General features: G+C 59.5%; 3 protein-coding genes and 1 long non-coding RNA gene across 8 annotated transcripts in view; 3 read left to right on the top strand and 1 right to left on the bottom strand.

The window, feature by feature from the left end:
• The window catches only part of CCDC85C (coiled-coil domain containing 85C), a 37,562-nt gene extending 31,719 nt beyond the window's left edge, over positions 1-5,843 (top strand). The window contains exons 2-6 of one of the 2 annotated variants that reach the window (XM_060181033.1): positions 2-72; positions 2,867-2,971; positions 3,477-3,572; positions 3,931-4,029; positions 4,406-5,843. In XM_060181033.1, the coding sequence (XP_060037016.1) occupies positions 2-72; positions 2,867-2,971; positions 3,477-3,572; positions 3,931-4,029; positions 4,406-4,495 (461 nt within the window). In that variant the 3' untranslated portion in view covers positions 4,496-5,843. The remainder of the gene's footprint in view (position 1; positions 73-2,866; positions 2,972-3,476; positions 3,573-3,930; positions 4,030-4,405) is intronic. The other variant, XM_060181032.1, reaches the window with a different exon arrangement.
• A 303-nt stretch (positions 5,844-6,146) lies between these two features.
• Positions 6,147-18,882, bottom strand: CCNK (cyclin K). The gene is made up of 11 exons (XM_060181031.1): positions 18,622-18,882; positions 15,189-15,436; positions 14,494-14,575; positions 13,497-13,628; positions 10,190-10,295; positions 9,720-9,777; positions 9,093-9,262; positions 8,737-9,002; positions 8,528-8,558; positions 8,058-8,129; positions 6,147-7,137 (listed from the first exon to the last, which is right to left on the bottom strand). Exons 2-11 carry the CDS (start codon positions 15,383-15,385, stop codon positions 6,518-6,520), a joined length of 1,734 nt encoding a protein of 577 aa, XP_060037014.1. The 5' UTR covers positions 15,386-15,436; positions 18,622-18,882; the 3' UTR covers positions 6,147-6,517.
• On the top strand, positions 10,291-16,861 carry LOC132535422 (uncharacterized). The gene is made up of 2 exons (XR_009547206.1): positions 10,291-10,463; positions 15,597-16,861. It is a non-coding gene; the product is annotated as an uncharacterized LOC132535422 (long non-coding RNA).
• The window catches only part of SETD3 (SET domain containing 3, actin N3(tau)-histidine methyltransferase), a 42,654-nt gene continuing 40,449 nt past the window's right edge, over positions 18,875-21,079 (top strand). Inside the window, exon 1 of one of the 4 annotated variants that reach the window (XM_060181029.1) lies at positions 18,875-18,897. The gene's annotated coding sequence lies outside the window, so the exon portion shown is untranslated. Of the gene's footprint in view, positions 18,898-19,167; positions 19,389-21,079 lie in introns of those variants that run through there. The other 3 variants (XM_060181030.1, XM_060181027.1, XM_060181028.1) reach the window with 3 other exon arrangements.

The raw sequence follows: 21,079 nt of genomic DNA, 5'->3' as shown, positions 1-21,079 counted from the left end.
GACCCCTCGTCCTACATCTGGCAGCTGGAGAGCAAGGTGAGGTTGCTGGGGAGTGACAGGCAGCTGGGCCAGGTAAGTGCCCGGCGGGTAGTGGTGCGTGGGGGACGTCACCTTCACGCGGGCTCCCAGAACGTGGCTCACAGGCCTGTCCTCACTCTGGCCGCTCTGTGCCCTGGTCTGCGGGCATGTGTGGGGAGGGTCAGCGCTGGGGTGCCGCAGGGGTGGCGACAGGCACTTGCTGAAAGGACTGCTGTGTAAGGCAGGCAGGGTGCCGAGGCTGGCTGGCTTCTGCCTGCTTGGGCCCTTGTCAGCCCCCTGCTTTGAGCTCCAGCTGGAGGCCCCTGGCCTCTGGCTCTGGCCCTTGGCCCACAGCTCCTGTCCCTTAGTCCTGGCCCCTAGTCCTCAGCCCCCGGCCCCTAGCCCCTGGCCAGCCCCTGTTCCTTGGCCCCTGTGCCCTGGCCCTCAGCTCTGACCTCTGTTCCCTGCCCCAGTCCCTTACCCCAGCCACTGTCCCCAAGCCGGTATCCCGTACCCACTGCCCCGCCTGCAGATAGATTCACTGGGCTGGGGGCACAGGCCTCTGCAGAGCAGGGCAGACAGACACTTGTGCTCTCTGGAGAGTGTGGTGGGGGCGTAGGGAGGGCCCGGTGGGACCTTAGCGGCTGCCTGTGGTCACTGCCCGCTGGGTTTGGGTTTGGCCGACCCCTCGCATCTGTGCCCCCATGTCGAGCCAAGCTTAGCCCAGCCCCCACTCAGGTGGCGAGACGCCCAGTGCATTTCTCTGGGAACAGCCCCGGGAAGGGGGAGGGTCAGTTTCCTGGCCCTGTTGCCAGGCAACCAGCAGGCTTGGCACTGGCTGCCTAGCTCAGTGCCCTCCCTGCCCACTGGATGGCTGCTCAGAGGCCCCCAACGCTGCCATCCCAGCCCCAGGCCTGTGCACACCCACCCCGAGTCCCCGCCCACCCTGGGGTGTCCCTCTGCCACCCCCACGTCTTGGTACAGCCAGTGGCAAGGCTGGGGGCTCCCCAGACCCTGACCTCCAGTGGTCCTGACCTGCTGGGGAAGGGGTCTGCAGGTGCCTCGCTTTCTGCCCCTACCCCTCTTTTTTTTATTTTACCAGACCTCTGTTCAGCTCTTTTTCTTTGGTGGTGTTGGGGATTGAACCTGGGATTTTGGAGCCTCAGGCATAAAAGTCTCTTTGCAGAACCATTATGCTATCTACCCCCCACTTTCTACCTCCCCCTTCCCTTTCAATCAAATAAAACAGAAACAAAAACAAAAACAGAAAAAACATCCCACTATGGCTATGGGCTGTGCGGGCAGTGTGACCGGGCAGGCAGATGGGGGAGGTGGGGGGCTCTCCTCTCCCCTGCTCTCTTAGGCCTGCGTCTGCTGACACCTCCCCCCACCCAGTGGGACCACCAGCTACTGACAGCTGAGCTCAGCCCCACGGGTCACACACAGCTGGAGGGGGGGCATGTTGGGGGGGGTCTGAGGCTGCTTTCTTCCAGGGGTCTAGGTCATGGGAGACACTGGGTTATCCTAGAATAAGGAAGGTCTTCCTATCCCAGGGAGAGAGGCTGTACACACACACACACACACACACACACACACACACACACTAAGAGAGAGAGAGAGAGACGCTTTGCTTCCCTCTGGCATATGTGATGCCGGGGATGGACCTCAAGGCTTCGTACCTCTGGGCTGCCCAGGGAGAAAGAGTTTCAGGTGAAGCCTCGTCCCTGAGGAAGTCAGTGAGCTGAGGGCTGTTAGGCAGCCGTTGAGAATATTTTAATTTCCCCAGAGCCCTGCTCAGTTCTGGCTGATGGTGTCGGGGATGGAACCTGGGGCCTCGGAGCCTCAGGTGGGAAAGCCATTTTGCAGAATCCCTGTGCTGTCTCTCCAGCCCCTAAATGAATTTTTAAATATTTGATTTTATTATCTATATACTTGAAAAAAATTTAATTTATTCCCTTTTGTTGCCCTTGTTTTTATTGTTGTTGTAGTTATTATTGTTGTCGTTGTTGGATAGGACAGAGAGAAATGGAGAGAGGAGGGGAAGACAGAGAGGGGGAGAGAAAGACAGACACCTGCAGACCTGCTTCACCGCCTGTGAAGTGACTCCCCTGCAGGTGCGGAGCCGGGGCTTGAACTGGGATCCTTATGCTGCTCCTCGCACTTTGTGCCACGTACACTTAACCCGTTGCGCTACCAATTTCCCCGCCTTCGCTTTCTTTCTGAGTCACACCTACACCTGTTATTACTTCTGAGTGTCCTTTTTTATTTTTCCTCCTTTTCTCTCTCCGGGTCCCAATGGAATTGGGGTTCAGAGCCCTCTTATCCTGAGTAGTTGAACGTCTCAAATGTATCCTATCCCTGGACTGTGGCTCTGCACCCTGTGACACTAGGGTGTGCTCCCAACACACACACACACACACACACACACACACACACACACACACACGCACATCCCACCAGCTTCATTGTCCATGCTGGGGGGGGGGATGCACTCAGAGCAGCTGTCCCAGGGACCCACCCAGGAGGACCTTGTGCCTCTGAACAGAGCTGGGGGGGTCCATCCTGGGGTCTGGTGGGGGCCAGGAAGCCGAAACCAGAAAGTGTGTGTGTGGCGGGGGGCGTGGAGGGGGGGGTCCTGTATCTGGAGGTGCTGACTGGGGAGCTGTGCGAGAGGCCTGGGGTTTGAACCGGCATCTCGTACACTCAAGCAGCCCCTCCCGCCCCAAGCCCCTGGGGTTAGAGACCCTGTCTGCACCAGCTGCTGTGGCCAGAAGGGTGAGACGCAGGGCAGACAGGGAGCCTTTGGGGTCCCCAGCCAGTCCTCACCCCCTTCCTGCCCCCGCGTCAGGCTGGATCCGGAGAGTTCCGCACGCTACGCAAGGGCCTGTCCCCCTACCACTCGGAGTCCCAGCTCTCCGCCCTGCCGCCCTCCTACCAGGATGTCCAGCAGAACGTGAGTCCCGCCGGGCACCCCACTTTCCGCCAACACTGGGGAAGCCGGGGGCCCCACCCTCCATGACCTGTCCTCGGGCCCCTCACTGTTGGGTGGGCTCTGCTCTGTGCCTTTGGGGGGCAGTCCCGCCCGGCACCGCCCTCAGGGGTCCACGTTGGTCTCCCCACTCTGGGCGCCAACCCTGGGTCCGGATGTCCCAGCCCCATGGTGTCCCAGTGTGGGCCGATGTCAGTACAGTCCATGTGAGGCCGTTGCCCCCTGCTGGCCTTGCGGGGCACTGCAGCCCTCAGTCCATGGGCGGCCTGGGCTGGGTCCCCTCCTGGCCTGACCATGCCCCCCAGGCCATGTGTAGGGTCTTTATTTATTTATTTATTGTTTTGCAGGGGGGGTTTGGGTGCTGCCTCATTGCCAGCCTCCCCCCTCTCGGGCACTGATCCCTGGGAGGGGGCTATGCCTGTGGCCACCCCCCCCATGACCTCAGACCCGCCCCCCTCCCCTCACCCAGGGCCCAGGCTGCATGGTTCCTGAGCTGCCCTCGCCCCCCTCCGCCACCTTTAGCTGCGCTGGGCAGAAGCCAGAGGCTGTCGTGCATGCCATGAAGGTGAGGACCCCCCCCACCCCTTACACACACACAGCCTCTGTGGCCCCCACAATCCCCCAGGGCCGGGGTGGGCCTGCTCCTCTGCTCCCCCATCAGGCGGAGGGACTTGGAGCTGCCAGGTGACAGCAATGTGACACCCACAGGTGGGGGGAGGGTCCCATGGCCCCCAGGGGGCCCCAGTGGCTGAGTGTAGCCCTTGAGATAGAGTGCCACCTCCTCCAGGGAGCCCTCAGCCCTTTTCCTGAGCATGTACAGGCCCCTCCCATGCACCGTGGAAGGTAGGGGATGTCTGTCCACTGTCCTGGGGAGCCCCACAGTGGGGGACGGGGGCGACGCTGTGACCCGGCCGGTCTCTCAGGTGCTGGAGGTGCACGAGAATCTGGACCGGCAGCTCCAGGACAGCTGTGAGGAGGACCTGAGTGAGAAGGAGAAGGCTATCGTGCGGGAGATGTGTAATGTAAGGATACAGGGCCTGGGGGGCCAGGGGGATCTGGGGGGCCTGGGTGCCCGGGATCGTGGCCACAGCTGCTCGGTGCTGGAAGAGGGGCGTCCTGGAGATCTGGGAGGCAGCCTCAGCTCAGCCTCCCCCTGCAACCCCAAGGCAGGGCCCCTCCCTGCTGTGCTCAGGCTGTGGGGGACCCTGCCCCCCTCCCTGGTGTCTGCAAGCTGGGGTGTCTCTGTGCTCCTCGGGTGGGGGACAGACCCCAGGGAAGTGGCAGGGTGGCTCGGGGGGCTGGGCCATTCTGAGTCCCCCTCCTCTGCTACTCCCCATGTGGCTGGTCTGAGCGTCTCGCGGCCCCCACCCTCACGGTCTCCCTCTCCGTCTCCCACAGGTGGTCTGGAGGAAGCTGGGTGACGCAGCCAGCTCCAAGCCCTCCATCCGCCAGCATCTATCCGGGAACCAGTTCAAGGGCCCCTTGTAGGCCCCCCAGAACATGGCCTGGCCCGGCGGACTGGACGCTCAAGGTCACCCTCCCCGTCTTGTCCCTCCTGGCCTGGCCTGCTCATCGAGCTTCCTGGAAGTGGGGACGGGGACCCTGGCTGGGACGGATGCGGCCCCTAGTGCCTGTCCCACTGTGAAGTGTCCACATGTCCCGGCCCGCTGGACTGGCTGTGCCCGAGGCCTGATGAGCCACGCCGGGCCTGCCCTCCCCCCGGCTCCCGCAGCCCTTCCCTCCTCTGGGTCCTGGGGAGGATCAGGACTTCCCCACGAGTGACCACAGACTGGGAAGCACTCTCTCCACAGTGGAACCCCGGCTGTCTGAGGGGAGCTTGGGGAGCCCTCAGGGGAAAGGCCTTGGCACACTCAGGGTGCCATGCAGGTGCTGCCAGGGCTTGCTGGAAGGAGCCAAGTATTGGGGAGCCCACTTGCATGGCCGCCACTGAACTGAAGCAATAAGTGTGGGCTCGTGGGAGCCGGGGGGCTGCAGGCCGGCCTGGGGGGAGCAGCCTCAAAGTCCCGTCCACAGGGTCCCCTCAAGTCCCCCCGGGATGGCCGGTCAGCAAGATGGAACCATGCCGGTCGTCTCCTAAGCGGTGAAGTGCAGCCAGCAGGGTCTCCGCCCACCCGGGGACACTGGGCAGTGTCCGTCAGAAGTCCTGGGTCACAGGGGACCTCATCCCAGCAGAGTGGGGACCAGCTTGGGACGAGCCCCCCCACCCCTACCAGCGCCACGCTGGTCCTGTTCCGTTTCAAGCCCTCGGACTCTGCCCGGGCTTCAGTTCCCACTGTGACGACTGTGGTCACCCTCCTGGGCAGGCCTGGAGGCTGCCGTGCCTGGTTCTCTGTAGGGTGACGCATTTTTATCCAAAAGTTATTAGCGATACACATCAGTGTTGAAGAGGAAAAAGTGACCTTTCATTTTTTTTTTTTTCTGGAAGACTTGAGAGGAAACAAAATACATACTACTGATTTCTTTTTTTCTTAAACAAGATGGTTGCATGACCTTGGGGTGGGGGGGGGGTGTGTGTGTAGAGCTGTATATTTTTTGTAAGGGGGGTTATTTGTGCTGCTTTCTGGAAACAGCTGGAACGTCTGGGCCCTGCCCCGGCCCGCAGCCCCGCTCTGAGCAGAGAAGCCAGGACCCTGGCCCCGGCCTGTTTCTGCCTTCTGTTGAACCACTTTGATTTGGGGAGAGAAAAAGAAAAAAAAAAAATTTTGATAGTGTGGTCAAAACATTGATTTGAACTATTTTAGTAAAAGGAGCATCAGAGAAGATCGCAATAGTGTCTACTTTGCGCTAGATAAATAAAAGGTTCTTTGCAAGCCTGGCCGCCGTCCGTGAGTGCTGGTCTGTGGGTGTGGGCGCTGGGCCTCGGGCATGCGGGTGGGGATGGGGGCAGGCGCAGTACGGAGGGTCCACACCCAGCCTCGGCTGACTGGATGCGGTGCAGGCCGAGGCTGAGCTGAGGACTCACCAGTCAGGGTCAGGTCTCAAGAAGGACGGACTGGTGCCTCCATCCAGGGGCTCGAACCTGGGGTGCCTGTGACAGCAGGCTCCCTCCCTCCCAGGCTGGGCGACCCCCAGCTGACCCGTCCGCCCCACCTGCCCATTCCACAAGGAGCACCACACGTGCATTTCACAACAGCTTTATTGGGGTGACTGAAGGAGTCTCGTTTGTAACCAAGATGGAATTCACAGTAGGCTGTTATAGTCACACTTGAAAAATAGATCTCTGTGGATGGATGTAAACAGACATTCCTTTCCAAGCACACCTCTCCCCCTCTCGGGAGAGGCCAGGACACCCCTTCAGCAGGAAGGGGCTGTGGGCCCAGGGGGTCACAGGCAGGAGTCCCAGAAAGGTGGCGACAGCAGCCTGACCCCAGATGGCCCCCAGATGGACGGGCTACGGAGGGGCCTCTCTCGGGCGGGTCGGCCTGGTCTGCCGCGGACTACACCCTCTGCTCCCACCAAACTGCTCACTACAGAGAGCAGAAGGCCCCGCTATCTCATCCAGGCGGCCCGCCCCAGCCCGGCCACAGGAGGCATGCCGGGCGGGGGGATCGGAGGGGGCACCGGGGGCTGGCCGCCCGGGGGCACGGCCGGGGGCGGGTAGCTGGCCGGGGGCAGGCCCAGGCCGGGGGGCGGGTGCGGCGGGACGGCGTGGGTGGGGGGCAGGCGCGGGGGCGGGAAATTGGGGTTGTAGGCCGGAGGGGGCGGCGGGTAGCCGGGCGTGGGCGGGGGGATGGCGGGTGGCGGGAAGGAGGCGGGGGGAGGGGGCACAGGCGGCGGCGGTGGGTTGGGGGGGTAGACGTGCGGGTGGTAGGGCAGGTGTGCGGGGGGCCCGTAGGCGGGCGGCAGGGCGGCGTAGGCGGGCCCCTCGGTCTTCATCATGGACTGCAGGCTCTGGTAGCCCTCCCCGGACATGTACGAGCTGGTGGTGGACATGCCCGTGATGTAGTTGGCGGGCGGCGGCGGCGGCGGCCGGTGAGGCAGCGGCGGCGGCTGGTGCACCGGGGCGGGCGGCGCGGGCGGCGGCAGCGGCACTTTGGGGAGCTCGGCTGAGTCCGCGGGGCCTGCCGGCTCCGCCTCGCCCAGGGCGGCCGCGAGGGGCGGCTTCCGGTCTGCAGGGAGAGGGGGGGTGGTCACTGCGGTGCGGCTGGGGGGCTCCCCTGTCCCTGCCCTGTCCTGACTCGCTCAGGCAGAGCCCTTCCGTGCCCTTGCTGTCCTGGCGGGCAGGACCCCCGCGTCAAGGAGGCGGGCGAGTGCCCCACGCCAGCACAGGCCCACCCTGAGCCTCCCATCTCCCCCACGCACCCCAGATCGAAGGGGGGGTCTCTGGGCGGCTCCTGCCCGCAGGCGCCTCACAGGGAGGACTGGGCAGTAGGCAGCCAGCGCACCACCCCAGAGGAGCTGTGGCTGCTGCCCTGCCGGCAGGCTCTCTGGACAGACGGACAGACAGCCCAGAGCGCAGCTCCAGCCCCGCCTTCACAGGCTCCCTGCAACCCCCGCCGGGCCCTGCTGGTAGAGGGCACCCCCGTAGCAGATGGCCGTAGGATCCGAGTGGCTGGCCCCAGGCGGTGGCTCGTGTGAGTGGACATGACCAGAGTAGGTGAGGTGACAGGGACACGTGGCAGCCTTGACACCCGCAGCCCGGCTGCCCCTAGGTGCCACCTCAGGTACAGGTGTCCTGTTCTTCAAGACATTTTTCTGTTTCTAAACCTGTGTAGGTGGCTTAGTCCCCCAGGAACCTGCCGACAGACAACTTCTCTCTCTCTAACTTCGCCTCCTGGGGACTGGGACATGGCTTCTTCAGAGACAGGGCTGAGCTCTACTCGGCCTGCCCGCCCGGCCCAGACCTCCCAGGCGGTGCAGCCTTTCTGGGTAGGAGGTTCGGGTCTGTTCTGACTCGACTTCTCCAGAACTCGGTTTGTAAAAGCAAGAAGATTTCTGGGCAGGTCCCCAAGCCACTCACTGCTGTCTGACCAAAGGTCCCTTGTCGAGGAGGCCGGGCCCTGAACTCCCCCCCCCCCCCCGTAATTACCTGGTGGTGGGTGGGCCGGGGGCAACGGGGGGTGAGTGGTCTCCAGTTTGGGGATTTTAGGCGGCGGTGGCTCTGAAAAGAAAAAAAAGACAAAGATGTCACCTGCCTCAGATGTGCGGAGGCTCTCAGAGCCACGAGCCCCACAGCCAGCGCATGGCCCCCGAGTGGACGCAGTGTCTGAAAGATATCATCACAGCCGCCGCCTACACCCCACCTCATCTCTGGCCACTCAGGCTTGCTGTGCTAATACTCAGACTACAATGACAAACACAGCGTATTGGTAAAAAGAGAAGACTAGGCTTTTTTTTTTTTTTGGGGGGGGGGAAGATAAGGCAGGGTACCCTTTGCTATTCTAAAGTTAAATTTGAAGCCAACCTAAATCTGAAGGTGAGTAATATGACAAGTTTCCTGTTTTTATACGGAGAACTGTAAGACACACCACCACAATGTCAGAACAGGAAGTTAGTTACCTGACGATTTGCTCTCTTCTTTGGGAGAAACCTGTCACAGAGAAAACACAGCATTAGCCAAGCCCTGAGCAGAGTGGGAAGCACTGACAGAACCACAGCCAGGGAGCCTGGCTCCAACCTGAGGAGACCGTCTCCTTCCTCTTCCCCCTTTTCAAGTCAGACAGAAGTGCCTCTCGGGGCCCCGGGGTCCCTCAGAAATGGCGACGTACCACGGCCCGCTTTGCCTGCCGGGGTGGACTGGGCTGCGGGGACGGTTTCTTGGGAGGCTGGGCCGGCGGTGGCGGCTGCGGTGGCTGCGGCGGCTGCGGTGGCTCCTTCTGCGGGGGCTGGGGCGGCTCCGGGCCCTGAGACGGCTGTGGAGGTGGCACTTGTGGCGCGGGCTGGAGAGAGGGCGGCTGCTGCAGCTGGTGGGGGGTGTGGTGTGGCATCTGCTGTTTCCCTTGCGAGTAGAGGTCCAGGATCTGGTGGCAGATGTCTAGGGGACAGACGCAGTCGCGGTCAGCACGGCCCGGGGTCACCCCGGACGGAGGCGGACGGACTACGCGAGGGACCCCGGGGACAGTACCTTCCAGGACATCCACGGGCACATCCTGGACGAACTGCTCCCACCACCTCCTGTACATGGGCTTCGACGTCCACTCCTGGATCTCGAATTTGCACAGGCGGCCCGCGAGGTACATCACCGCCACCGCGATGATCTCCGGCTCCCACTGCAGCGACAAGGTGGTGCAGAGACTAGGAGAGAGGATGCAGCCTGGTGAGCACCGCGGGCCCACTGGGCGGCTGTCTAGGAACTCAGTTAGGCACAGCAGCCCCAGAAGGGCGCGCTCGGTCTTTCTTCCGTGGGACCACCGTCAGCCCAGCCCCGGGACCCGACTCGCCCGCCCCTCCAGGGGTCAGAAGTGCGCCGGGAAGCTGGCAGGCTGCCGGGTACCGAGCGAGCGGCTTCTGTGGGCGAGGGCGGCAACACTCACAGGTGTCCTGACCCCCGCGCCTCATCAGACTCGCGGCACATGGCAGGTGTGTCTGAGAGGCAGGGTCCCTGCTGGGACTTCACCGCTTGTCCTGCCACTAGCTGGCCCTTTCTGCGGGGGCGAGAAGCCACCTATATAAAACCAGGGGCCAAAACCGAGCAGCCCAGAGGGGCTGCCTGTGTGAAAACCCGGCTGAATCAATACTGGGGGGTGTGTACCTGTCATTCACAAATGTCCAGGCCATCTGAACCAACTTCTGAATTTTGTTTTTATCACCTAGAAGAGAAAGGAAAGGCACGTCGTTAAGGAGAGGGGAAAAGCATCGACTTAACGCCTGCTGGGCGCTGAGCACCGTGCACAGGACACACAGTACCGCACTTCCCCAAGGGGAGTGAGGACAGAGGGGCCTTCCCCTCCCACCAGATGCCCACCGAGCCGCCCTCTATGGGAAGCCAGCCCGAGGCTGGCTTTATTAGGCTGTTTAGAAACCCTGACTCATTTTCCTGCCCCGTGTCACCTGGCAACCGGATGACAGAATCTGTTTCTACATAAAAGGAAACGGCGTTAAGGGCTCCGGGGTTGAATTATGTGGGGGAGCTGTGGGCCGGCTGCGTCAGCCACTCGACTCTCTGTCCTCCTCATGCGAGAGACCTGTCTCTGACAGCGCCCTCTCCCACCCAGCCCTCACCTTTGAGCTGCTTGGCATACTTGAGCAGGAACTGGTAGGGGTGCTCCACCTGCAGGTCAAACTTGATGGTCTGCAGCAGGATTCTCTCCAGAACCATGACCTCTTCCTGCAGAGAAGACAGGGGCCAGGGAGGCATTTCAAGCCCGGCTGGAAACGGTGATAGAACCTGAGGCTGCCCGGGCTGGGGAGCTATCACAGTCGTCGCGCCAGCAAGATTCCTGCCCGAGCCACCAGAGGTCCCAGGTTCAATCGGCTAAAGCTGAGCAGTACCCAGGTAGGAAAAAAAAAAACAAAAAAAACGAAAACAGGGAGTCGGGCGGTAGCACGGCGGGTTAAGCGCACGTGGCACAAAGCTCAAGGACCAGTTAGGATCCCGGTTCGAGCTCCCGGCTCCCCAGCTGCAGGGGAGTCGCTTCATAGGTGGTGAAGCAGGTCTGCAGGGGTCTCTGTCTCTCTTCCTCTCTATCTCCCCCTTCTCTCTCAATTTCCCTCTGTCTCTATCCTACAGCAAATAAATAAGTAATTTTTAAAACACGAAAGCAAAGCAACCTTTCCTGTTGCTCAGGTTCTGTTTTAGCGACTTACTGTGCGTTGCTCCTGTCCTTTTCTCCCACTCAGTCATTTAACATTTCAAAAACAACTTCTGAAAAGATGTAAATGTAGAAGGCGAAACAGTCAAGAGTCATTATGTTTTCAAAAGACTGGCAGGGCCCAGGAGGTGGTGCAGTGGAAAGGAGGGTGGAGTCTCAAACCCGAGGTTTGAGTCTGAGTTTGATCCCTGGCGTCACACATGCCATAGTGATACTCTGCTTCTCTCCCCCCACTTGTTAAATATTTTCTTCATTTATTCATGAGAAAGACAGGAGGAGAGAAAGAACCAGACATCCCTCTGGTACATGCGCTGCCGGGGATCAAATTCAGGACCTCATGCTTGAGAATCCAAAGCTTTATCACTTTGCCACCTCCTGGACTGACCACCTCCGACTCTTCCTCTCATGACAATAAACAGATGTTAAAAAGAAAGAAAGACAACAGTGACTGGGAAGGTCACAGAGGCTGCACACAGGGCACGTACAGGTCTAAGGCCCCAAGATCCCTCTAGCATGGCCTGTGCCAGTGATGCTCTGTTTGTCTCTAGACAACAAAGTGTTCGGACACTGGAGTGGGCCGGCGGTCTAACTCACTCCGTCAACAGGCAACAACTCACCGGTTTGCAGGTTTGAGCCCTGCCCTCGTCATATCGGGAATGTGAAACAAAATTAAATTTGCTAGAAATGTCACTACTCTCAATACAAGGGTCCTGCGCAGCCTAACTGATTTGTAGCTGCTTTCAGGATTTCTATCCAGCAGATGCGGGCCCTCAGGACTTTCTGTCCAGAGCTGTAAGGACAGATGATGAAAAGGGCAGCTAACTCTGACGGAGACTTGTACAGGGTGCCTGAAAAAAAATATCCCTTTAGTGTTTCATCTTTTCCGAGAGAAACTGTCTCGACATTACATACCAAGCACGTAATTCCCTGCTTTATTAGAGCCTATCTAGAATGTGCCGTCCTGTTTGCTCATTCTGGTCTGCCGTAATTCTGTACTGGAATCCAGGGGAAGTGAAAGTTCAATCAGCCGTTTTTCTCCCCCCACCTGAACTCAAATTATAGGTCGTATGTCATCCTAGAAAAAAACAGAAATTTATTGATGCTGATTGAAAGCTTGCTGAACTTATATGGGTTTTTAGGGAGAGCGTTTCAGTGTCACTGAACTTTAAGCTATAATGAATCTTCCTGTCAAAAGCATGTTGAATTACAATTTTAAGTTAAAAATCACTTTTTATCACTGGGCTGGGTGGTGGTGGCGGGGAACTCAGTGGCAGGGCACCTGTGTTGTTCGCTTAAGGCCTCGGGTTAAAAACCAATCTATCTAAAATCTTTCTAGTCCACTACTACTTGCCGGCTTCTCTCCTTCCATCCAGACAGGGTTTCTAAAGATTTCTTATCAAGATCTATTCCTGGAAACGTAATTCACTGTTGCTATTGTAGACGGTACCTCTACCTCGCTGATGCCCAGACACCAGTGCTTCTTAAATTCAATCTCTGTACTTAGTTCTTAAAGACAATGGCCAGTGGAAGCAAGACTCCTTGTGTAGGAAGGACTATCTGAAAATCCTTTGTCTGCAGCGGAGAAAGGGCTTTGCGGAGAACTGGAAATCAGGTCATTACCAGCTGCACAGACCCAGTAACTCTGGGAAAGGACTTGTAGGCAGCTGGCTCTCGTGTGGCGGAACAGTGTCACCCTGATTCTGTCCCGCCTGCTTTTCCCAAATGGGTCTCCTACTCGAGTTCCCCAAGCATCTTCTCAGGTAAGCTGCTTAAAGTCTTCCAACTTTCACACAGTATGATTCAAAATGAAACAAAACAAGCACAGAAGTGTCGCTACCATTTTCCCCCTTTGCCAGCACCTGTTGTGCGGAAGCTTCTCGTCTTCTAAATCGAGAAACACACTTTTACAAAGGTCCCAGCTGGTTTCCAGGCTGTGGCCCAGCTAACATTACAAGGGCGGTCAAGACCTGCTCTCTCTCCCTCTGTGTTCTGAATATTCAATTCATGGGATAATTACAGGGCTGTGCGCAGACGGCATTTCTCGGGCAGCTTCCCCTTCGTCCCATAATGCCAGCCTGGAGGGGACCCGCCTCTGAATGTCTTAGCACTGCAGTTTATTTGACCTGCTTCCAGGGTTGTCGCTGGGGCTGGTGCCTGCAGTACACATCCACTATGCCTGGGGGCCATCTTCTCCATTTTTAAAAATGGGATAAGACAGAGAAATTGACCGGGGTGGGTGGGTTACAGAGGAAGAGAGACAGACACCTGTTTTACCACCTGTGAAGCGACCTTGCTGCAGGGAGCAGCCAGGGGCTCCAACCCGGACCCCCGCGCTTTATGCTATGTGCGTTGAAGCCGGTGCACCACCACCTGACCTTGCAAGCACCAGTTTCCAGTCACTCTGCTCTACGGCTGTTCCGCTGAAACCTATCTCAGCACTCAGCTATGAGACCCCAGAGCCACAGTCACGTCGGTTCTGCCTGGTTCAGGCTCCACGTGTGTCCCCCGACAGGTGAATGGGCAGAGTGGGGGGGACCCCGTGGAACGCAAAGCTAAGCAAGGCAGACCCGCCGTGTCCGTCCCTCTGTGTCCACAGCATGCACGGGCGCGGCCACAGCGTCACTTCCGAGGCCCAGAGGCCCAGGCCCGTGTGCGAGGTGCTAGGGAGGGCGGAAGGCGGTGACCCTAGAGCAGTGAGGCAGAGGGGCAGCTCTCACCTTGGGGTCGTCTCCAAACTGGCCAAACTGCACATCGTTGAGCAGGCTGCGTGCGGTTTTGATGATGTCTTTACATTTCTTGGGCGTTTCCTCCACTTTACCAGCCAGGAAGAGACAACAAGCTCCTGTCACCTAAAATGGGGGGGGGGGGGGGAAGCTTCCGCTGTCATCAGAGCTCTCAGCAGACGCAGATGCTGTCAGGTCAGCTGCTCCCTCTCGCTTTCCCAGCTCCCTCCTTGAGCTTGCGAGTACCCCGACCGACTCTCTTAAAGCCCGAAGGGAATTTTACTCCTCAAACTTAAACTGCATACATCACTCTGCACTTAACTTTCTTAAAAGAGTCTGTATGTGGTGGTCTGGGAGGTGGCTCGGTGGCTCAAGTGTTGGGCTCTTAAGCACGAGGTCTTGAGTTTGATCCCTGGCAGTCCGTGAAGCAGAGTGATGTCTCTCGCGTGCTTTCTCTCTTTTCCTGTCTCTCTCTCTCTCTCACCAGGACAATCTTTGAACACACACACACACACACACACACACACACACACACACACAAAACAAGTGAGCCAAGCAGACAGCAGGGAGGACAAAAATCTTCCTTTTGGTGCAGAGAAGCATGTTCTCTGGAAGCCATCCGTTTCTTTCTGTCTGTTTTAGACCAGAGCACTGCCCAGCTCTGGTTTCGGTGGTGTGGGGGACTGAACCTGGGACTCTGGAGCCTCAGGCATGAGAGCCTCTTTGCATAACCAAGATGCTATCTACCCCCACCCAACCATCCAGTTTCTTTTGTCTCCCTCCAGCTGGGGGGAGTCCCGGTCCAGCTCCCACACCACTGAGGTCTGATTAGAAAATTACCAAGTTCAAACCCCAAGTCTGTTTGTCTGCATTTTTTTTCCTTTAGAAGCAAGTGATTTGGGAAAATCAGACAGCTTACAAGCAAGCAGCACGCAGAAGAACTCCATGGAGATATAAGCCACGACAGCAAATTATACCAAGCTTCACTTACATATCGCGGAAACTGCTTGAAGGAATGAAACATATAGAAGCGATGAAAATAAATGATCCCAGTGGCCAGCGTGTCATAGTGCCTGTTGCTCTGGTTAAGGACTTTAGACAAGAACTTTGACAGATGCTGTTTTTAGTTAAAAACAATAAAGACAAACAGTGAGGACAGGCCCAGTGGTACCGCTATCAGTGGTCCAGCAGGAAGACGGGACGTCCCGTTCTCAACAAGGCAGGGCTCGGGCAAGCCCTAAGTGCCCCCTACGGCCCATTCTCTCCCCGGGTACAGGCACACCGAATGATCAAGAGGAAAGCCCCAAAATGATTAAGCCTGTAGCCTGGGGGGCCAGGCGGCCCTCCTGGTAGAGCACACGTTACAGTGTGCAACCACCCCGGTTCGAGCCTAACCCCGCCTGCAGTGCTGCAGGTGTCTCTCTGTCTCTCTCCCTCTCTATCACCCCCTTCCCTCTAGATTTCTAGCTGTCTCTATCCTAGAAATAGAGATAAGTAAAAAAAATAAAGATTTTAGCATGTGTACACACACACGTGATATGCACTACAAGGCAGACACACGTGTGCCAGGGATCCGGCCCCGGACCTCACACATGTAAAGCACGTGCCCCACCCCAAGCCACAGCCCCGCGTGACGCTCTGTCCTGGTGACAGCAGTGGCCGGTCTATATTCTGTTCAAAGGATACAGTCCTAGGCGCGTGCCCACATCAAAGATGAAGCGGGCGCCCTCTCGTCGATACCGGGCCTCAGTGGCGGGATCGAGGCCCTCCAGCTGCGAGGGCGTGTGGGCCAGGTCCTTCTTATCCCAGTACCAGCATGGTTTCGTGTGGTCCAGGTTTGCCGATGCGACTGAGGGGCTTGAATTCTCCTTATTCTCCTTCATTTATTGAAGTTGACGTGCTCTTTCCAGAGATTCTCTGAAAACGTTAGGATCCTATGAAGGGAAGTAGCAAAATCAAATCACAGCGCGTAAGGACCCAGGTTCAAGCCCCCGGTCCCCGCCTGCAGGGGGAAGCAGGGCTGCAGGTGTCTCTCTGTCTTTCCCTCCCTATCCCCTTCTCTCTCAATTTGCCGTCATTTCTCTCTGTCTCTAGCCAATAGATTAAAGGGACAGCGTGCGTGGAGCAAGCCCAGCTGGTGCGTGATACTGGAGAGACGCTTCCCATGGGGACAGAAGCACCAGCTGCAGGCAGGAGCCCATGTTCACCCCCGAAGCCAACAGAACATAGGCGACCGACCGCGGGACCAACCAACCTCGGACTCTTGCTTCTCCTCACTAGTCTAGAGGGAGGAGCACTTCCTTCCTGTCCCAGGGGCCACCGAGGGCCCTCTCTTCACTACGTCACTAGAGCCAGTCCCCGCGCGCGGCTTCAAGAGGGGCAGAGCCCCAGAAACAGCCACTTCTCCTGTCCAACCACTTTCTTAACCTTTCTCTTTTTAAAGAAGTTTTTATTATTTATTTCCCCTTTGGTTGCTCTTGTTGTTTTTCATTGTTGTTGTGGTTATTATTATTGTTACTGATGTCATCGTTGTTGGATAGGACAGAGAGAAATGGAGAGAGGAGGGGAAGACAGAGAGGGGGAGAGAAAGACAGACACCTGCAGACCTGCTTCACCGCCTGTGAAGCGATGCCCCTGCAGGTGGGGAGCCGGGGGCTCGAACCGGGATCCTTACGCCGGTCCTTGTGCTTTGTGCCACACGTGCTTAACCCACTGCGCTACTGCCCGACCCCCAGGCCTTTCTCATTATTTCAGAATGTGACTATCATCTAGCGACCATGGCCAAGACGCAACCTGGAGACTGGAGAGGACAGAGCTGTGGCGGGGCAGGAAAGGGGCTCTCCCAGTGGCAGCCGGCGCCAGGCTGTGCAGCGAGTCTTTCCCGAGCCCCTTCGTGCCCTCGCTGCCCTCCGCCCCGACCTGGCGGCTCTGAAGGGGCTCTGGCCTCCCCCCAGCAGCACTCTCCTGAGCTGGACAACAGCGGGGGCCACGGGAGGCCAGGCCAGGCCAGGCAGCCAGGGTCCTCACTGTTACTATTGACGACATCAATAACAACTACAACCACAATGAAAAACAAGGGCAGCAAAAGGGAAAAATCAATCAATCATAAAAAAAGAGGGGTCTTTGGCACTTGCTCTCCAGCTCAGCAGCCCCCCAGCACAGATGACAAGCAACGTCTGTGCGGGCTGTTATCACAGCAGAAGCTGCCACAGTCCAGCGGCCACCGCCAGGTCAAACGCGCCGCAGCACAGGCTGGTGCCCGCGTTGGCTCCGGTGCTGCTGTGCGGCTGCCCACCTGTCCTGTTCACCCCTCACACCTGTGACATCGATGGTACAGAATAAACACTACCTTTCAACCATTCTCCGTAGCTCCTTACGTTTTTGGAAGTACCCCTCCGAAATCTACGCGTCGTAAAGACGACGTCTGCATCCTTCTCTTTGGTGTAGAGCATCGCTTCCGTTTCCGCAAGCACTGGCACTTGGCCATTCACTGGGCCCACCGGGCAGCAGTATACCTGCCGGCTAGGCTTTAGTCTCCATCTTTTTCTGTCCATTATTCATTTTCCCTTCTGTCGCCCTTATTGTCTTACTATTGTTGTTGTTACTGATGTCGTCATTGATGGATAGGACAGAGAGAAATGGAGAGAGGAGGGGCAGACAGAGAGGGGGAGAGAAAGACAGACACCTGCAGACCTGCTTCACCCTGCGCTTTGCGCCACATGCGCGTAACCCACTGCGCCACCGCCCGACCCCCCATTCCTCTTGGTTTTGCCCTTGCCTCACTCGAAAGGAACCAGAAAACTCTTCTTCCGTCTAAGCACACCCCAAGTGCACCCCAATCCTAACGATCGACAAACACCAAGTGTATTCAAATCCTAACGATTGACAACCACACCCCAAGTGTGTTCAAATCCTAACAAGTGACAACCACACTCCCAAGCGCACCCCAAATCCTAGCGCCTGACAACCACACTCCCAACCCCAATCCTCACGATTGACAAGCACACCCCCAAGTGCACCCAGATCTTAACAACTGACAAACACCAAGTGTATTCAAATCCTAATGACTGACAACCACACGCCCAAGCGCACCCCAAATCCTAACGACTGACAAACACCCCAAGTGTATTCAAATCCTAACGACCGACAACCACACTCCCAAATCCTAACGCTTGACAAGCGCGCCCCAAATGCACCCAAATCCTAACGACTGACAACCACACCCCCAAGTGCACCCCAATCCTAACGATCGACAAACACCAAGTGTATTCAAATCCTAACGACCCACAAGCGCGCCCCAAATCCTAACGACCGACAAGCACACCCCAAATCCTAATGATTGACAAGCGCGCCCCAAATCCTAACGATTGACAAGCGCGCCCCAAATCCTAACGATTGACAAGCGCGCCCCAAATCCTAATGATTGACAAGCGCGCCCCAAATCCTAACGATTGACAAGCGCGCCCCAAATCCTAACGACCGACAAGCACACCCCAAATCCTAATGATTGACAAGCGCGCCCCAAATCCTAACGACCGACAAGCACACCCCAAATCCTAACGATTGACAAGCGCGCCCCAAATCCTAATGATTGACAAGCGCGCCCCAAATCCTAACGACCCACAAGCGCGCCCCCACGCGCACCCCAAGTCCGAAGGGGCCCCTCCAGCAGCGCCGGTGAGGCCGCTCCTGACGTCGCGCCTCTGGTTCTGGCCGCCGTGACCCGCAGCGGAACCCGGAGGGGACCCTCCCGCCTTGCGGGGTGCAGCCCGCGGCCCCCAGCTCCGGGACGAGCTCCCCGGCCGCCCCCCGCCCCCGACCGCCCGGGCCCGAAAGGCCGTCGGCTCTGCGGACGTGCGGGCCGGGAAGGGCGCCTTTCCCTCCGGGCTTCACAGTCAAGGCCCGGGGCGTGGGGCGACCGCCCCCCATTAAATCTCAGGCCCGGCGGCCAAGTCGCGGGGAGGGGGGGGGGCAGGCCAGGGGGCTGCAAGGCCGCCGCCCCTTCTCTCCCTCCCGGCTGGAAGGCCCCGGAGCCCCGCGAGGGGAACGAACTGCTGCCGCCGGGCCCCCAGCCACGCGGGGAGGGTGCGGCGCCGCCCGCGATCCTCGGGACACTCACCCCGCGCTTCACGAAAGCTCCTCAACGACGGCTCTCCGGGTGGACGGCGGCCATCTTGGATGTGGAATGCCGGGGCGACGTCATCAAATCCCGCCCGTGACGTCCGACAAGCGACCGGGGGATGGCGCCCGTTCGCCAATCAGAGGGAAGTGGAGCTCGCGGAGGAGGCAAAGAGCGGCCGGGCTCCTGTCGGCCCCGCCCCGAGAGTCCGTAGCGGTCGCGCGCAGGCGGAGGAGGCGCAGTGAGGCCTCAGCCCGCGCGGCTCCGCCCTCTGAGGTGAGACGGCCTCTGCGAGCAACCGAACCTGCTAACGGAACTTATAGGCGGGCGGCGGGGGCTGGCGCTCCCGTCGCCCAATCAGAGCGTCCGGGTGTGATCGCCGATCAGCCAATAGTAGCCTCGGAGCTGGCGGGGGCGGGGCCAGCAGCTCGGAAGCCCGCAGGCCGGATGGGTGGGGGGAGCCCCGCGGCTCAGCGCCCGGCCAGGGGGCGGGGCCACGGCCTTGCGTGCGCGCTCCGGGCCAATGGGCGGCGGCCCCGGCGGCCGAGGGGCGGGGCCCGGGGGCGGGCGGCGCCGGGTTGGGCCGCGGCGGCGGGGCCGTCTCAGGCCGCCGTCCCGCCCCTCCCGTCCGGCCGCCGCCGCCGCCTGGGGCTTGGTTGAGGCGGACGGTGGGTCCGGGCCCAGTGAGCCGCCTCCGCCGCCGTCTCCGCCTCCGCCGCCGCCCCCGCCGCCGCCGCCGCCGCCGCGCGTACGGGCCCCGCGGGTAGGTGAGTGCTCGGTGCCGCCGCCCCCGGGGTCCTCCGTCTCCGGGCTCCGGCCGCTCGGGTCCCGGGGCCGCGGGGGGGACGGACCGGGGGCGGCGGGGGCGGCCTGTCCAGCCCCGCGGAGCCGCGGCAGATGCAGGCCGCCCCGGGCCCCGCTTCCTCCCCGGGATGCACGGCCGCCGCCTACAAACCGCCGTTGGAAGTAGGTCATCGCGGGCCCCGCGCGCCCTGGCCCGCCGCCACCTGCTCCGGCCCGGCCGGGAGACTCCGCCCCGCCGCAGCCGCGCTCCGGGCCGGGCCGGGCTCCTGCAGGTGCTGCCGCCCAGCACAACCGCCGGGCCGGGCAGCTCTGCGCCCCAGAACCGGAGGGGGCCCTGTGCATGGTCCCCCGCGCCCCGGGTGCTGCTGGGCCTCCTCCGGGTGCTGCTGGGCCTCCTCTGGGTGCTGCTGGGCCTCCTCCGGGTGCTGCTGGGCCTCCTCCGGGTGCTGCTGGGCCTCCTCCGGGTGCTGCTGGGCCTCCTCCGGGTGCTGCTGGGCCTCCTCCGGGTGCTGCTGGGCCTCCTCCGGGTGCTGCTGGGTCTCCTCCGGGTGCTGCTGGGCCTCCTCTGGGTGCTGCTGGGCCTCCTCTGGGTGCTGCTGTCCCCCCCACCATGCAGCTGGGCGGCAGGGGGGCACCCTCCGGGTGGTACTGGGCCCCCCAGGTGTTACTGGACGTCCCCGGGGTGCTACTGGGTCCCCACAGGTGCTGCCCCTGTGTGCAAAGGCCACCCCCCACACCCTAACCCCCGTTTCAGGAAAGAGACCCCCTCCCACCTGATATTTCACAACCTGCATTTTTCTAAGCCAAGGGACGGCCCTGAAAGCCGTCCGCCCCTCCAAGAAGGCGAGCAGAAAGCCGGATCCGGCAGGCAGCTGTGGTCTACACCGCAGGCTGACCCAAGGGGACCGACCATGGAGAGTGCGTTTCCCTGGCTCCAGAAAGTCCTTTGCCAAGACAGGGTCCTCCCCCCCCCCCCCAAGCCTTGTCTGTTTCTACTCTCTCCGGTTTCTGCTCCTTCCTGTTCACCTTTTGCTGTTGTTTGGTTTTTTTTTTTTTTCTTTGTATCCCAAGTTGTTAGTTTGTGTCTGAAATTTAACTCTCTCTTCTGGACCAGAAAATGGTCGCTGCCCCTCCCTTTCCTGTGAGCTGACATCCCTCCCTCCCTGCTCTTTTTTTTTTTTTCTTCCTCCTCTTTCCCCCTGGATGCTAGACTTTGCAGCTGGAAACAGGACTCCAGGCTGCTTGTGCTGGACAGATGCAAGTCTGTTCAGTGCCCCCAGCAAGACGGCCAACAAGGCTTAGTGGGGCCTCACTTCTCCACCGTGAGCATTAGGACCTTTGCTTTCAGAACCGCTGGAGGTTGGACTCAAGTATTTTTCCATTTTGAAGTTCAGCTCCTGGTGGGCTGCTTCTGGCGAGAACCCTGGGGGCATCTAGTAAACACGGAGCTAACTGCCCCAGCTAAAGCCACACACACCCACGGAACTTCAGTGGGACACTTGCCCCCGCTCCCCTCCCCCTTTTAATCTGGGCTCTTTCTGCGGATGCCAGCTGAGTTGAGGCTTTCCAAGTCTCTTGACATGTTTGGGTCAGTCTCCTTTCGCCTCATTACTTATCTGAAGCAGCTTCTAGAAAGATCTTTCTCTGTCTTCTT

Source organism: Erinaceus europaeus, chromosome 22 (genome assembly GCF_950295315.1).
Source record: "Erinaceus europaeus chromosome 22, mEriEur2.1, whole genome shotgun sequence".
In the NCBI taxonomy this organism is placed as follows: domain Eukaryota; kingdom Metazoa; phylum Chordata; class Mammalia; order Eulipotyphla; family Erinaceidae; genus Erinaceus; species Erinaceus europaeus.
Note: the sequence above shows the minus strand (reverse complement) of the source record. Positions and strands in the feature narration are given on the sequence as shown.